The 15,495-nt window shown below is 32.3% G+C and overlaps 4 protein-coding genes across 8 annotated transcripts in view; 3 read left to right on the top strand and 1 right to left on the bottom strand.

Moving 5' to 3' along the window:
• The window catches only part of LOC124950394, a 43,913-nt gene extending 42,259 nt beyond the window's left edge, over positions 1-1,654 (top strand). Inside the window, exons 2-4 of the mRNA XM_047497014.1 lie at positions 1-89; positions 373-648; positions 756-1,654. The exon at positions 1-89 is cut by the window's left edge and continues 207 nt beyond it. Of these exons, the coding sequence (XP_047352970.1) occupies positions 1-89; positions 373-648; positions 756-908 (518 nt within the window). The 3' untranslated portion in view covers positions 909-1,654. The remainder of the gene's footprint in view (positions 90-372; positions 649-755) is intronic.
• A 92-nt stretch (positions 1,655-1,746) lies between these two features.
• LOC124950388 (frizzled-2) lies at positions 1,747-10,021 on the top strand. Of its 3 annotated transcripts, none has more exons than XM_047497004.1 (4): positions 1,747-5,132; positions 5,275-6,337; positions 6,438-6,817; positions 6,894-10,021. In XM_047497004.1, the coding sequence occupies exons 2-4, from the start codon at positions 5,520-5,522 to the stop codon at positions 7,430-7,432; spliced, it is 1,737 nt and encodes a 578-aa protein (XP_047352960.1). In that variant the 5' UTR covers positions 1,747-5,132; positions 5,275-5,519; the 3' UTR covers positions 7,433-10,021. The 3 variants fall into 3 exon arrangements, with proteins under 3 accessions (XP_047352960.1, XP_047352961.1, XP_047352959.1); XM_047497005.1 differs by having other exon boundaries at positions 1,747-5,625; positions 5,709-6,337; XM_047497003.1 differs by having other exon boundaries at positions 1,747-6,337.
• Positions 8,209-12,191, bottom strand: LOC124950391. Of its 3 annotated transcripts, none has more exons than XM_047497009.1 (5): positions 12,050-12,191; positions 11,142-11,279; positions 10,498-11,046; positions 9,763-10,024; positions 8,209-9,610 (listed from the first exon to the last, which is right to left on the bottom strand). In XM_047497009.1, the coding sequence occupies exons 2-5, from the start codon at positions 11,206-11,208 to the stop codon at positions 9,388-9,390; spliced, it is 1,101 nt and encodes a 366-aa protein (XP_047352965.1). In that variant the 5' UTR covers positions 11,209-11,279; positions 12,050-12,191; the 3' UTR covers positions 8,209-9,387. The 3 variants fall into 3 exon arrangements, with proteins under 3 accessions (XP_047352965.1, XP_047352966.1, XP_047352964.1); XM_047497010.1 differs by lacking the exon at positions 12,050-12,191 and adding an exon at positions 11,524-12,021; XM_047497008.1 differs by lacking the exon at positions 12,050-12,191 and having other exon boundaries at positions 11,142-12,021.
• A 415-nt stretch (positions 12,192-12,606) lies between these two features.
• LOC124950390 (aspartate aminotransferase, mitochondrial) lies at positions 12,607-15,144 on the top strand. Its single transcript, XM_047497007.1, has 8 exons — positions 12,607-12,921; positions 13,124-13,280; positions 13,376-13,504; positions 13,572-13,793; positions 13,858-14,014; positions 14,081-14,179; positions 14,258-14,574; positions 14,659-15,144. The coding sequence occupies exons 1-8, from the start codon at positions 12,827-12,829 to the stop codon at positions 14,779-14,781; spliced, it is 1,299 nt and encodes a 432-aa protein (XP_047352963.1). The 5' UTR covers positions 12,607-12,826; the 3' UTR covers positions 14,782-15,144.
• The last annotated feature ends 351 nt before the right edge of the window (positions 15,145-15,495 follow it).

Below are 15,495 nucleotides of genomic sequence, written 5' to 3'. Positions count from 1 at the left end.
ATTTTCTCACCGATCGTGAAGAAGATAGAGCCGAATTATTGCTACCGAAATCAGAATCGGTTGACAGCGAGCCAGAAGTCAGAAAGCAGGTTGGTTAATCTGCCATCTTCTTAATCCCTATCTTTATCCTTCCTAGAAAATTTTAGAAAAATTATACTTTCATGGGGAGCACTTTTGATATCAGCCTTCTTGTATTATGAGTGAGATTGTAAAACTGAAAGAAAAAGAGTGAGAATGAGAATACGTGTGTGTATGTGTGTGCGTGTACGTATGTCTGCATGTTTGTGTGAAATATGTGGTAATGAAGAATGAAAGGATGAGAGAAAGACAGAGAGAAAGAGCGAAAAAACCAAATAAACGTTATTTTACAAGCTGCTGGAATACCTCATTCAAAACGACGGTTCCGTAGTCTGCAAGTGGTGCGGCGAGGTGCTACCGTCTCGAACCCGTTGGTACAGGCATAAGTACAAGCTACACGTCTCCACCCAGGTCACTCAGCCAGCACCGCTGTTTAAGTGCCACAGCTGTAACGCCTACTTCAAGTCGCGGAAGGGCTACATTGGTCATCTGAGCGCGAGACACTCCGATAACGAGAACGACGAGAACAGAGAGGAACCGAGTAACAAGAAATCCAGAAAAACATCAGATGTAAGTTATAGGATCAAGCCCCTAAAACATGGCAAAGTTTGCATTAGCATTTCTTCAAGAATCGTATATAATGGAATATTTATAAAATATTTTTTGGTGCTCTGCAGATTGGTAAAGGCCCTGATTGGGAACAACAAAGAGAAAAGGAAGAGAAATTGGTGGCCGACATCATAGATCGAGTAAAACGAGAATGCGAGGCCCAGGGTGAGACCGTGACGAGGAGAGGTTATTCGAGACGATCTACAGTTATGAACAGCTAAGGCCAAGCCCTTCGTCCATTGGTTGTCTTCTTCCTGTGATTTGATTCAGAAGACTCCTGTATAAAGAATATCAAAGAATCCTATTTGATTGAGTTCGTTTGGCTCTTATCTCAACAGATAAACACATACACACACACACACACACGTATACACGCATAGACGTACCCAAAATTTTCGATTACTTAGAGGAACTCGGTAACTCTGATAAGATTAATATTTTTCGTCGATTTTTCTTGTTATCCTCAAGAGAGCCTTTTTCTCGCCATTCGCATTCTTGTATTATCATTCTCTACTAATTACGAGAAACTATTTTCTGTGTAAACAGGAAAGAGGTACTGGACACTGTTCTAAAAGGAAGTACTCGCGCTTGACTAACATTCGATACGATCTACAATGCGCTTGATCGATAAAAAGAAAAAGAAGTAATAACGAAAGAAGAACAAAAAAATAATAAACGAGACATTTTCCGATTCGTCCGTAAAAAAAAAAGAAAAAGAATAGAGAGATAAAGAGAGAGAGAGAGAGAGAGAGAGAGAGAGAGAGAGAGAGAGAGAGAGAGAGAGAGAGAGAGAGAGAGACATTCAGTGCCAAATATGTATCTTCCCGGACGTAGGACGTCTCATTTTGTAAACTATTATTATGATTACGATTATTATTATTAATTATCATCATCATCATCATCATCATCATCATCATCATTATCATTATTTTTGTTATTATTACTATTTTTTTATTATTATTATTATTTTTATTATTATTATTATTTTTTTTTATTATTATTATTATTATTATTATTATTATTATTATTATTATTATTATTATTATTATTGTTATTGTTATTGTTATTATTATTATTATTATTATTATTATTATTATTATTATTATTATTATTATTATTATTATTATTATTATTATTATTATTATTATTATTAGCATCATTATCATTACACAAATAGCCTGTGGCTGGCCAATAGCAATGCGTGCGATGATCACGATGCGTTCGAGATATATTTTCTTTTTCTTTTTCATTATCTCAATCGATACGTATCGTAGTAAAATCCGTATGAAACCATGTAAATAGGGTATAATAGTTGGAGATCAAAAAATGATTGTCTTTTTTCCTAATACAGAGACTCGGTCGTTTCACTGTACGATCTACGATCTACGTATTGAATAATCGAGAAATACGACCGACTCGTATGTACAATGTATGTACATACGTATGTATATACGCGAATATGCGACGCTACCTGAAAAATGAAAAAGAAAAAACGTTTAATCGTATGTATATTCGCTCAATTAGGACGAACACACGATACGTATATATATATATATGTATCAAGGCCGATCGTTCCTCTTGCTCCGTCTGCACAGTTTTTCTTCGCACTATAATACGACGCGATCTCTCTCTATTATAATTATATAACTAAACGCGAGTATGCTCGTCGTCTTCGAGTATACTATACAAATAATATCGTGAAATTCATGATCGAGTACAAAGTACACTACATTTTCTCTTGCATGCGAGCATCTCAAACGTAAATAAGAATTTTTAATCCAGAACCAGGATTGTCAGTTAGTAATATTGTCTTTAAACGGGGAAAAAGAATTGTCGAGAGTTATCTTCTTTTTTTATTATTTTATTATTTTTTTTTAAATATTTTTTGCTGATCGAGGCCTAAAAACGAGTCAAACGATACGTCAAAACGCAATGAGATCTCCGAATTAACTTATTCAGTTATTTACTTCCTGACAACCTGGATGGAACGATCGGATCTCGCAAATAGTTTCGCTAGAAGGAAAGATAGGTAGCTAATTAGATATACTTGTGGTTGCGCGAATATACGAATAAAAGAAAAGAAAACGATCGAGAAAAAAGGAACAAAAGAACGCGCAATGAATCACTAGGAAAATCGCGTTACTGGCAGATTTTAAAGGGCGTTTTAAAGATGATGGGGAAAAAAAGATAGCAAAAAAAATGAAAGCTAAAACTTTTCCTGTATATTTCCGGGGAAGTCTGTCCATTTTTTGAACATTCTCGAAAGTATTTTAATGTTTATTACTACTATCTTGCGCGTGTTTATTCGATGCAACGAGGGATAAATTGAGTTTTAAAAAGTGTATACAGTTTTTCGGATTCTTCCGTGCGCATGCGTGTGTGCGAACTAGATGGTAAGTTTGGTGCTAATATGTCGAATGCGGTAGTTACTTCTTTCCGTTACACATCCCACCGTGATATGCATTTTTCTATATTGATGCATCGGCTGCAAATATTTTAAGATAGAGAAAAAGAAAAAAAAAAGAAAAGAAAGCAGCAAGGTAGTACGATTCCTAAGAAATTAAATTTAACGCAAGAACGTACGCGGATCAATGGCATTCACGCGTTAAGTCGAGGATGTGTAACTACATCGTTCCACCTTTCCTAACCATTGATATAACATACATGGTCGTCTTTCATCCTCCTCCCTCGTTAATTTTATACGCATCCGATGTGAACTTTGACGGTCGTTTCGCTCGTAATCATATCAAGACACGAACGTTTGAATTCCCGATAAATGAGCAAAGTATTATTGCGAAGAAAGAGAGAAACACAGAGAAAGAGTCTGTAGAATGTAAAGCGGGACAATTCAAACTGAAACGAAGACTGATACGCGCTGGTCGCGTTGTTAATTAAAAGATAAAAAATAGAAAAGAAAAAGAGAGAGAAAAAGAAGCAAGCAAAATATCTTCGTATGATCTTGACTCGTCCCTCTTTATATCAGCTCGTAATAAAATAAAAGAAAATGCTTCCGATTTAAGCGAACTTTGCCGCCTTTCGTGCCAATAGATATTATTTTAGCTTTCCGACAGAAGGACTCGTGCTTTTCCCTCCGTACAAAATGGATTCGATAATCGTCCACGACGAGAGAGTAATACGATTCTTCCTCAGGGAGACGTTCCTTCGTTTGATAAATCGTCTTCCGAATGATTAGATTATTCTGTAAATATAACGAGAGACCTGTGCGTGTAATTGATTACATCCCCAGATTAATATTTTATCGAATAGTCTTCCTTCGAATAATTATACCCCCAACGCTTATTCGTCCTTATCGTTACGCAAAACAATTTATTATAGTTTAAATTATGCGCTCCAACTTATTTCGTTCGTTGATCGATACGTCAGAAATAATCGTCCTTTTAGCTCGTTCCAAAAAAGAATTTTCTTAAGGGAGGAAGAGGAAAAACTGCCTCGCACGACGTATTTCAATCTTCCGTAAATGAATTTTAAGTGTTATTAATTGTAAGAATGTAAGGCTGATCCTCTCCTACACGGAGTATCGACGATTCGAGATGAGAGTATTTCGAGGAGATAAATTATTTATTTGTTTACGATAAATCGAGAAAGAGAGAGAGAGAAAGAGAGAGAGAGAGAGAGAGAGAGAGAGAGAGAGAGAGAGAGAGAGAGAGAGAAAAAACTCGCTCTTGATTTTGAATGGATTTTAACCGACTCGGAGGACTATCGGTGCAAAATCCAACGATGACTTCGAAGAGTCATCCAAGCGCACGAGCTTCGTCAGCGAGTATCCGTGTAATTAAACATAGAAGACGATATATCCGTGAGATACATTGAAAGAAATAGTAAATAATATTATATAACGGTATCGTACGGATAAATCGCTAAATGTTTTCTTTCTATGGATACTCACCGTACGATGTGATATAATATTGCGATAGACAAACGTAATACTTATCGATTGCGCTGATCATTAGCAGTAACTAACGTTACGACTAACGACTACAAGCGTATTGTGCATTATGTGTCGGGAAAGAAATAAAATCAAAATGAACCGATCGATTTTACTAATCTAATCAATAATTCTCTAACTGATACAATCAATACCAGCCAATCCTAAACTCCCGTTCTAATTAATAAAAGAAGTATTTTCGTTTTTAATTTGGGATAAATTTCCTTTATTAATAAATCATAAAAAAGAAAACAAACAACGATCTGTTCTTTGTTTGAGAATCATTCATTGTACGTTGCGCCCTCTAAGGTTACGTAAGCCGTAAGAGAATTAAATTTAATTCTTAAACTTGTATAGAAAATCAATTGTAGGTTCCTTCACCACGTGACAGTAAACGTCATCATAGTTGTTCTAAATTTCAATCGAAACGTATCGTAAATCAGATATCTCTATTTGAAATGAAATCCGAATCGACGAAACCTCGAAAGGGTTGACAAGGGTGAGTACCGAAAGATATCAAATAACATCGAAACTTGTAAATTCTACCGAAAGAGGGACGGCGAAACAGGACGAAGAAAAGATAGGTTAATAGTATATTCCCTCTAAAGCAATCATTGCGTCGAATCCGTTCTGTTTACTAGCGCAAGCACTGTTGTCTCCTGGTGCGGTAGCGTCGGAAGATACACGAAGGACAAATCACGTCGAAAGTTGGTGATCGATCTTCGTAAACCTTCAGATTTCTTCGAGTATTACCGGACACTATCTTTATCCGGCTTTATCGTGATGCAACCTCGAATCCCCGTGCATTACGTCGTGTGAGGTGGACGGATACCGAAAAAAAATTGTATAAACAGGAGACGACTCGCGTCATTCGAACTATTTCGTAATGTCGGTCTCGTTTTTCATTTTCCTCAACACGATCTTCGTTGTCCTTTGGATGGGCGTGATCAACGTATCAGCTTTGCATACGAAGGATCCTCTCGCTCATCATGGTAGATGCGAACCAATTACGATAAATCTTTGCATGAATATACCGTACAACGAAACTATAATGCCCAATTTGATGAACCATCAGAAACAAGAAGAAGCTGGCTACGAGGTTCATCAATTTGCGCCTCTCGTCAAGGTTAAATGCAGCCCTGATCTACGTTTCTTTCTCTGTTCCGTTTATGCACCAGTTTGCACTATCATCGAGAAGGCAATACCACCGTGCAGATCTTTGTGTGAAAGTGCTCGTGCCGGTTGTGAAGATTTGATGAATAGTTTTGGTTTTAATTGGCCGGATAACCTTGATTGTTCTAAATTGCCTGAAAATGGGAAAGAACTTTGTGTTGGTACTAATGAAACAACACCAGTGGAACCATCGGCACCTGTATATTCTCCACCACGCATGCCAGTTGCAGAGTTTCAGCCACCTTGGAACAGTGGTGGGGCCACGTCTTACAACGGTAATGGCTTTGCGCTCGGTGCCAGAGACTTTGGATTCGTTTGTCCCCTGCAATTCAAGGTTCCACATGGACTGGGTTATTCTCTCAAAGTAGGGGATAAAATAGAACCTAATTGTGGTGCACCCTGCGATGGTATGTTCTTTACAGAAAGAGAACGTAATTTCTCCAGAGTCTGGGTCGGTACCTGGGCATCTCTCTGTGCTGCATCATGTTTTTTTACGTTCCTGACCTTTCTCATCGACACTGATAGATTTAGGTAGATATAGTTAAATAGTAAAGTTCTCATAAAGTAAAAATTTATAGGATTGTTTTTAGTTAATAATCATATAACCGTTCTAACCATTCTTTTATTGCAGATATCCAGAGAGACCCATTATTTTTCTATCGGTATGCTATCTCATGGTAGCACTGACATATGTGATAGGATGGGCAGCTGGTAATTCTATTGCATGTAGAGAGCCCTTTCCTCCGCCTTTAGACATGCGTATTCAGATGGTATCTACAATAACGCAAGGAACTAAGCACGAATTATGTACTGTGCTTTTTATGGTGCTTTACTTTTTTGGTATGGCATCGAGTATATGGTGGGTTATACTTACATTGACGTGGTTTCTGGCAGCTGGTTTAAAATGGGGACACGAAGCTATAGAAGCACATTCGCAGTATTTTCATTTAGCTGCTTGGGCAGCACCAGCAATAAAGACCGTAACAGTCCTTGCAATGGGAAAAGTAGAAGGTAAATATGCATTTAAATATCAAAATTTGATTTTTCTTTTTGTTTACGAATTTTTTAATTATTTATATATTTTTAGGAGATATATTATCTGGTGTTTGCTACGTGGGTTTGTGGAACGTTGATGCATTAAGAGGATTTGTGCTAGCTCCTCTTTGCGTTTACTTAGTTCTTGGAACGGCCTTTCTTTTCGCCGGTTTTGTTTCTCTCTTTCGCATACGCACCGTTATGAAGCACGATGGTACAAAGACCGATAAGTTAGAGAAGTTAATGATCCGCATCGGTATTTTTTCCGTATTATATACCGTACCAGCGCTCATAGTGATCGCTTGTCTTTTCTACGAGCAAGCGTATTTCGATCAATGGATGTTAACTTGGAACATGGAGATGTGTTCGCGACCTGGGTTGCAATCGCTTTACTCGATGCCTTGTCCTGTTGGTGAACGTACTCGTGATCTTGGCCGGCGGCCAGAATTCGAAGTCTTTATGATAAAATATTTGATGGCAATGATAGTTGGCATAACTAGTAGCTTTTGGGTATGGTCTAGTAAAACTCTCAGTAGTTGGAGACAATTCTTTAACCATCTTCAGGGTCGTCGTACAGAAGCGTACGTTTGAAATTAATTGCGTTTAAATATAAAAGGAAGAAGAATGACTTTTGTCAATGCTTTTTACTATCATTGACAAATTATAATGCTTAGGGCAAAAAGATGGAGAGAGAAATAATATTCGGTGATAGTTCGCTCGAATGATTTCGATTTTGTAACACATTGTACGAGAAAACACTTCCAAAATATTTCAGGTATTATTTCCATTATAATATATATAATCCAATATAACTTAAACTTATTTGATTTCTGAACAATGTATAAAATATGCTTAATGCATTGCTTACTTCCAAAGAAGATAAAGCACGCTTGAACTCGTCAATGTGTTGAGACTGTCACCGATGTAGAATTAAAAGGTTCTACATTTTTAGAAGTTTAATGTGCCAAACAAGTGTTATATTTTTATAAACGATACATGTCCTCTGAATGTCCATAAGCCTTTTATCTATTTTAATTGCATGACACGTATGTAAGATATAACGACTGATAGTTTATCAATTTGAAAGTATTATTATGCGATATCTGCTTTAAACTCTTTATAGATATATTAATAGTACTTTTGGTATAAACAAATCATTTATTGCTCAATTTTATAATTAAAAATTATAAGAGATTTTCGTCATTTAAGCAAAGCTAAGTGACTAGGTAGTATAAATCATTTATCATATCGGCTATTTCACTTTAATTAAGGAAGAACTGACAGTAATATGCTTAATAAAGGAGCGTGTTTTTCGAATATTTTAAGAAACTGCCTAGAAATAATAATACTCAAAAAAAGACTTCAAGGACTGTTGAACATTAGAATTTTATTTTTTTTATTTTTTCTATATATATATATGAAGATGGCAATCTTAATAATCAGGTACGAATAATTATCGTGATCAAAAGTAATCCTATGCGTAGTTCGAATTAAAATGTTTACTTATAGGAATAATTGTAACTTCGAATTAATTGTATATAGTTATAGCTCTTACTTTTATCCTTATGTATGTATCGTAATATGTATAATTTTTAAGTAATTGTGTACATATATGTATACACATACAAAATAGGCATACGCCAAATCTCTTGGCACCTTTGTATGTTTCCTATACTAAATCAAATAGCGGTGATAAGTTAAAGAGAACCGCACAAATTTATGAAATGTAGTTATTTTCATCGAAAAGCATCGATTTCTTTTTCTATGGTATATAAAGGAAGTTTGTTAGAAAGAATATTTATTAACCAAATAATTTTGCGATAATATTTCACAATGATGAAATGTACTTCGTAAAACGAATTTTGCTTGATATCAAGATCATTCTTGAGAATCAAGTTTAATCACAATGTTCCAAACTGTACTAATTCGTCCATTGAAAACTGCCGAACTCTTACGTATGTACGTTACGCAAGTTCTATTCTCACGCTGATAATATGTATGACTTGCAAAGAGAGAATCGCATGTTTGCTTGCTGTTAGAGTATTAAGTATTGTACGTAAAATACGCGTAAAGTGCAGGATTATTATACTGCTAAATATATTATATACTTTATTTGATAGTGAATGAGATGGATGTATACAAACAATTATATATATATATACTATATATATATATATATATATACATATATATATATACATATATATATATATACATATATATATACATATATACATATATATATATACATATATATATATATATATACATATATATATTTAATATACGATAAATTTTTATACGGATATAAATTTATAACATCCATTTACACTCTTAAATATGCGCGATATTTATTCGCACAGGTACAAAAATTTATTTCGTTCTTACTTGAACGAGAACCACGTGTCGCATGCATATTATACAATACTCATGGAAGTTTTAATTTTATATGTCGAACTTAATAAAGCTGCCGATACTTATGTATAAACATCGTAGAAACTATTATTCCTTTTAATTTTTATATCGGTTAAACTTTAAGTGAAAATTTATCCTGTTTTTTTCGGCACTGGTCGCTTTAAAATGCCCTTTTTTCGTAAGTATAATACGAGCCATGGCGTTATAGCGCAAGTAATAGATAATCGTATTGGCGCTAACATTTTGTGAATTGTATATGCCAATAAAAATCCAGATGAGTCGTTCAAAATTTTCATAACTTTTTCGTTCTCGGTATTATAAACTGTTTCAATATAAGGCATTAGATCTATTCCACTGAAAAAAAGATAACGGTTAATATTTTTAACGTTGAATATTTTCTATATATTCAGACAATATATTTTGTATATTAAATCTGATATGTAATGAATATCATTTTGTATTTATGTATATATGTATACATTGTATGTATTAATTATTTGACAAACCTAATAACAGCCGTATAAAAGAAGCCAAGTGACATTAGCGAAATGGTGACGTGAAATACAAAAACAACTTTCCCATAATCTTTTACGATCATTTTAAATCTTTCTCTTTTAGTCGCTATTATTTTCTTTTTTATCTTATCTTCCGAATTAGTAGTATTCAGCGGTGTTGAAGCATTTGTTGAGTATCTCATAAGATCAATATAAATTGGATGTAACAATTTATTGTGGAGTGTACTCATTAAAATGGCTTCGTTCATGATACCTGAGTAACATATTTTAACATTGATACTATTCACATAGTTTAATGTGAAATTGCAACATTTTCAAGTACACCACGAATTTCTACAAAGCATTGTCGATGGTATTTGTAGTTATTGTACATACAGCTTAACTTTAACTTTTTGCACTGAAAGAAACTTTTTTTCTCCGACACAAAGAAACGAGGAAAATAATTTAAAATAAGGCAAAACAAATTGTGTTATTTTCAAAATAATATCTTTTCTTAACCTTTGATATCAAATTGTGATATTAAAATGTATTGAAATACAGAAAATTAAAAATGAATCAATTATTGAATATATACATATTACTGTAATATGTACTTTATATGATAAACTATAAATTCTATATATACCTAACCAGATTTTATTCGAAAAAGGTATATCTTTATCATATATCAAATAATGCAAGTTTGTAAAGGAATTGAGCATATACTTTGTTTTCAATTCCACTAACCATTCTTAACTCGATCGGATGATAAAATATTAATGCTGGTAAGCCTGTAATGTGATTTTTGCATATCTTCAGCAATATATTTACTATCCTTAGCCCACTGTCCACCTGGCATATTGAAATGAGTCGATTTGCCAGTTGAACAGAAAGGTTTTGGCACGTTACTTTGCATGCTACCATTTAAACTAATAGCGCCTGAACAATCGTACGAATCTATGTGCGTGTCCTCGCGTACGATCGAGAAATTTCTTTGTTCGTTGAACGTTACTTCCTTGTCGCTAAAGGACGAGAACGAGAATGAGTTATTGTTGTTGGCGCTGACTCTGTTCGCACCATAAATCAAAATCGGACTTGCTATGTCCCTTGTTCGTTCCGGGGTGAATCGACCTGTCTCGTTCGCAAATATTTCCGAAACATTATTGGGAAGTGGCAAAGTCGGTGCATCAGGATAACGACGTATGCTCGTTACGTGTAAAATCTTCATTTGGCTTCTTGGTACTGTTTCACGACGTTTGAATTGTACCTCATTGAACGGATAACTTGCTATGCCAACTGAATATATCAATTTAACAAAATTATTATTATTACAAACATTCCAGAAAATATATATTATATATAAAATATAATTTTTTTTATCAATAACGTACCTGGCTGCAAGTTACGATTAAATGTAGTTAACAAATCGGAACAGCGACTTATCCGAGATAATGCCATCGCGATAAAAATGACAATGTTCTTTAGAGATCTAAGTTTCTATTCCTTCTCCCTACTTATTCTCCTGTCATCTATATGAAATATTACGGATGATCGTATGTTCAAAGGAAAGAAAGAGAAAGGAATAAATTAATAGACAGGTTCTGAAAATTGCATTCTCATGTATCATGTGACCTATACAAGCTTGTAAGATAATTTAATCGAATTGACAAAAAGGCGGACTTTTTGAAATGAAAAAGAAAAGAAAAGTAATGCAAAACAAAATGATTATCACAATCCGATTGTATAATATAAATAGGTTTCTTTTGATTATACCTATATTTATCTTTTAATTGTGATTCTTTCAATAAACATAACCTGTAACTTTGATGTCAATCAATTGCACTGAATTTATAATGCAACAATTATTTTAAATGTTGAGATAATGTCTAAAGAAAAAAAATATAAGCTATATATTCTTGTCTGTTACATTACATATACGGTAGTAGTATATCTAAGCTACTCTCGTGACGTAATGACACTGCAATAAAATGGAAGTAACTTTTATAAATGGAAATAACATTCGTGAACTTATTATTTTTTATCATTTCATGATGAAAAACATTTTTAATTTCAAAATAGGCTTATTCGTTGCACTATTTAATTATTAACACTTGTTACAGAACATTAAAGATAAGAATAATATATGATCAAGATTGCCACTTAATAAACCGGCGATATATTTAATGAATTAATTTAATCTGCTCAATTTAATCGATTTAACTTTGAAAAATATATAAAATTGTAAACATAAAAAAATAAAGAAGGAATGAAAAACAAGAAGATTTATAAAAAAACTAACGTGCGGAAAGTACACGTACATCCAACTGGAATTCGTTTGGAATTTTACGCTATCTCGTGTTATCTTAAGAAATTATTGAATGTAACTCGTTGGTCATGTAGAATTCTTGTACGCTACGACTTATAAAATATTTTTAAATTAAGATTTTATTTTTAAGAAAAGGTTAAGAAGAGATTATTTTTATTAATTTCTATTTTTAGTTTTAATTTCTATCGTATAACATTTCCATTGCTATTTATTATTTTAATAGGAAGATAAAAAATTGAACATACGCACCGAATACTCAGGACCGTATTTGTAAGGAGCTTTAACATCCTTCTTGAATTTTCGAATAAAATTATTTAATAAACAAATTTAAATGTCATTTCGTATGATAAATTATTTAAATTGATTATAATTCTGAAATTTTTAAATATGATTCTCAGATATATTTTTCTTCTATAATAACCGTTTTTGTTTTATTTCATTCTCTTATAATTTTATCTTTGAATATAGATAAATTACTATTATTTATATATATATATATATATACAGCCGAAAAGTAGAATAATAAAGTCAAGGTTTCATTATTGTATAACTGATATTATTTCGATAAATTTGATAGCCTTTTACGATAAGTGAAATAATGTACACGCGCATGATCAACCATAGATATAGTCTAATGAAACGTCAGCATTTGTTTCCAGTTGCTACGTCCTTATGCCTCTGTAGCCTCCTGGAACAGAATTGATTAGAGCAAGTGAATTGAACAGCAAATATTTTTCTATAAGTTATAAAATGACGCGAAATAATGTACAATTTGTATCGTCAATGGTAAAAGCACTGTTCAGACGTGAGCAGTACACATTTTATTTAAATATTTCCAGATCAAGGTAAAATTAAAAAATGCTTGAAAATATCTTATGACCTTTTTAACCTTCGTTTGATGGATATTGATAAAGTCTTTTAGACTTTTCATTGTTTTAGTTGTTATAAACTCAATTGTTATATATCTTTTCTATAATGATATTGTAATTATATATACATATTTCAATTGTTTTAATTATTATATCATTTTCATATGGTCACATTTAGGTCATGGTGGTCACATGTGGAGATGGGACCTCCAGATATTATTTTAGGTGTTACAGAAGCTTATAAGAGAGATAATAATCCAAATAAAATTAATTTAGGCGTAGGAGCATATAGAGATGACAATGGCAAACCTCATGTACTTCCAAGTGTCAAAAAGGTATATCTTTTATTTTTTTTCTACAGTAATAAAGATAATCTTGAATATATATAAAAAAAAAAAAAAAATAATATGAGTAATGATATTTTTTATAGGCAGAAGAAAGAATCAAAGAGAAGAATTTCAATAAAGAATATTTACCGATATCAGGAAGCCCAGAATTTTGTAAACACAGTGTTACATTGGCATTAGGAGATAACAATGAAGTTGTAATACAGGAATCAGTATGTATATAAGTAATAAATTTATAAATTATTTTCTACACTTCCACTCTCACCTTTTTTTTTGTAGAATGCAACAATTCAAGGAATTTCTGGTACTGGATCTCTCTGTATTGGAGCCAAATTCCTGGCTCAATTCTTTCCAGGAAACAGAGTAGTGTACATACCAACACCAACATGGGGAAATCATACTCCATTATTTAGACATGCTGGATTGGATGTAAAACAATATCGTTATTTTGATCCGAAGACTTCTGGATTAGATTTTAAAGGCCTAATGGAGGATATATCAGTAGGTTATAGTATAAAATATTGCAACGATAACGTTGAATTACTAATGATGATTTTATTAACAGAAAATTCCAGAGAAATCAATTGTTATCCTCCATGCCTGTGCTCATAATCCAACTGGTGTTGATCCAAAATTAGAACAATGGGAAGAAATATCTGCAATGGTAAAAAAAAGAAATCTCTTTCCATATTTTGATATGGCATATCAGGGATTTGCTTCTGGTAAAGTATTGCAGTAACAATTTGTTTCTGTAATAGTACCTTTTATTAATATTTGTATTTTTATAGGTTCGACAGATAAGGATGCAGCTGCTGTTAGATTGTTCCTAAAAGATAAGAATAAAATTGCCTTATCTCAGTCCTATGCAAAGAATATGGGACTTTATGGTAATATAGATAAAATATTGAGAAAATTAATGAAATTAAGTATCATATATACAATTTGCAAAACTATTTGTTGCATAGGTGAACGTGTCGGAGCATTTTCATTAATTACATCTAGCAAAGCAGAAGCAGCTACTGTGATGTCGCAACTTAAAATTATAATTAGACCTATGTATTCTAATCCTCCTATTTCTGGAGCGCGAATCGTTACTGAAATATTAGGAAATTCTGATTTAAAAAAAGAATGGCTTCATGATGTTAAGGAAATGGCTGATCGAATAATTTGTATGCGTACAACTTTACGAGAGAATTTAGAAAAGTTAGGAAGTTCACATAATTGGACGCACATTACAGATCAGATTGGAATGTTCTGTTTTACAGGTCTTAAAACTCACGAGGTAAAATAGTTAACTTTTATGCATTAATACAATATAGTATACAATATATAAATATTTATTTTTGTACATTTTTAAAAATTGCAGGTTGATAAACTCACAAAAAACTATAGCATATATCTTACTAAAGATGGAAGAATATCTATAGCAGGAGTATCAAGTAAAAACGTGGAATATCTTGCTAATGCTATTCATGAAGTTACTAAATAACCTGGATTTTATTTTATTTGAAGAAAAATAATTGTACTATGAGGATTAAGGGCATAGTTTACAAATTAATTTAAATATTTTAAAGATTTTATTTAAGTATTTTGCCTTGTCTGCCCTTTTTAATTTTATATTATTAATATTATTCCTTCCTAATATGTTTATAAGTCGCGATAAATATTTTCCTTGTATAATGTATAAAATAATAGAACTTTTATATTACTTACAATGAGCATCATTATTGTTATATTTTGTATATTTTGATTATCGACTTTATGTATGCTGTATGTAACCAGTATTTGCAAATAGAACATAACGGATTACAGCGCTATCTACAAGTGAAATAAAAGTAATTGAAATCCTTGATTACTATATGAATTTAATCTCTTTATAACTAATACTTTTGTATATTTTGTTTCTTATTTAAAAAAGAATAATTTACATTTAAAGAAGAAAACAACAAATTTATAGAACATACTTTCATATTATTTACAAATTTTGAATATGCATTCTGATGCGGTATTATCTTTTACGCGGTATATTTGAAAACAACAATATTTGAAAGTATTATTTTTAATATTATTACAAATATGATAGGTTAAATATTGTCAGATAGAAAGATCATTTATTGATAACTTTAAATTTTAATTTAAATAAGAATATTGTAATATATATATTATATTATGATACAATTATTCACAAATTTGATTTTTGATT

The sequence above is a fragment of the Vespa velutina genome, chromosome 7, assembly GCF_912470025.1.
Source record: "Vespa velutina chromosome 7, iVesVel2.1, whole genome shotgun sequence".
Classification (NCBI taxonomy): domain Eukaryota; kingdom Metazoa; phylum Arthropoda; class Insecta; order Hymenoptera; family Vespidae; genus Vespa; species Vespa velutina.
The sequence above is the reverse complement of the archived record's forward strand: the minus strand, read 5'-3'. Positions and strand labels throughout refer to the sequence as shown.

Excerpts from the sequence above, each read along its gene's own strand:
- LOC124950388 (XM_047497004.1), top strand. The coding sequence starts at position 5,520 with ATGTCGGTCTCGTTTTTCATTTTCCTCAACACGATCTTCGTTGTCCTT. Across the intron at positions 6,338-6,437 it reads ATCGACACTGATAGATTTAG|ATATCCAGAGAGACCCATTA; the intron begins GTAGATATAGTT and ends CTTTTATTGCAG. Across the intron at positions 6,818-6,893 it reads TGCAATGGGAAAAGTAGAAG|GAGATATATTATCTGGTGTT; the intron begins GTAAATATGCAT and ends ATATATTTTTAG.
- LOC124950391 (XM_047497009.1), bottom strand. The coding sequence starts at position 11,208 with ATGGCATTATCTCGGATAAGTCGCTGTTCCGATTTGTTAACTACATTT. Across the intron at positions 11,047-11,141 it reads TAATCGTAACTTGCAGCCAG|TTGGCATAGCAAGTTATCCG; the intron begins GTACGTTATTGA and ends TGATATATTCAG. Across the intron at positions 10,025-10,497 it reads ATCCGATCGAGTTAAGAATG|GTATCATGAACGAAGCCATT; the intron begins GTTAGTGGAATT and ends TATGTTACTCAG.
- LOC124950390 (XM_047497007.1), top strand. The coding sequence starts at position 12,827 with ATGACGCGAAATAATGTACAATTTGTATCGTCAATGGTAAAAGCACTG. Across the intron at positions 13,505-13,571 it reads AAGTTGTAATACAGGAATCA|AATGCAACAATTCAAGGAAT; the intron begins GTATGTATATAA and ends TTTTTTTTGTAG. Across the intron at positions 14,015-14,080 it reads ATATCAGGGATTTGCTTCTG|GTTCGACAGATAAGGATGCA; the intron begins GTAAAGTATTGC and ends GTATTTTTATAG.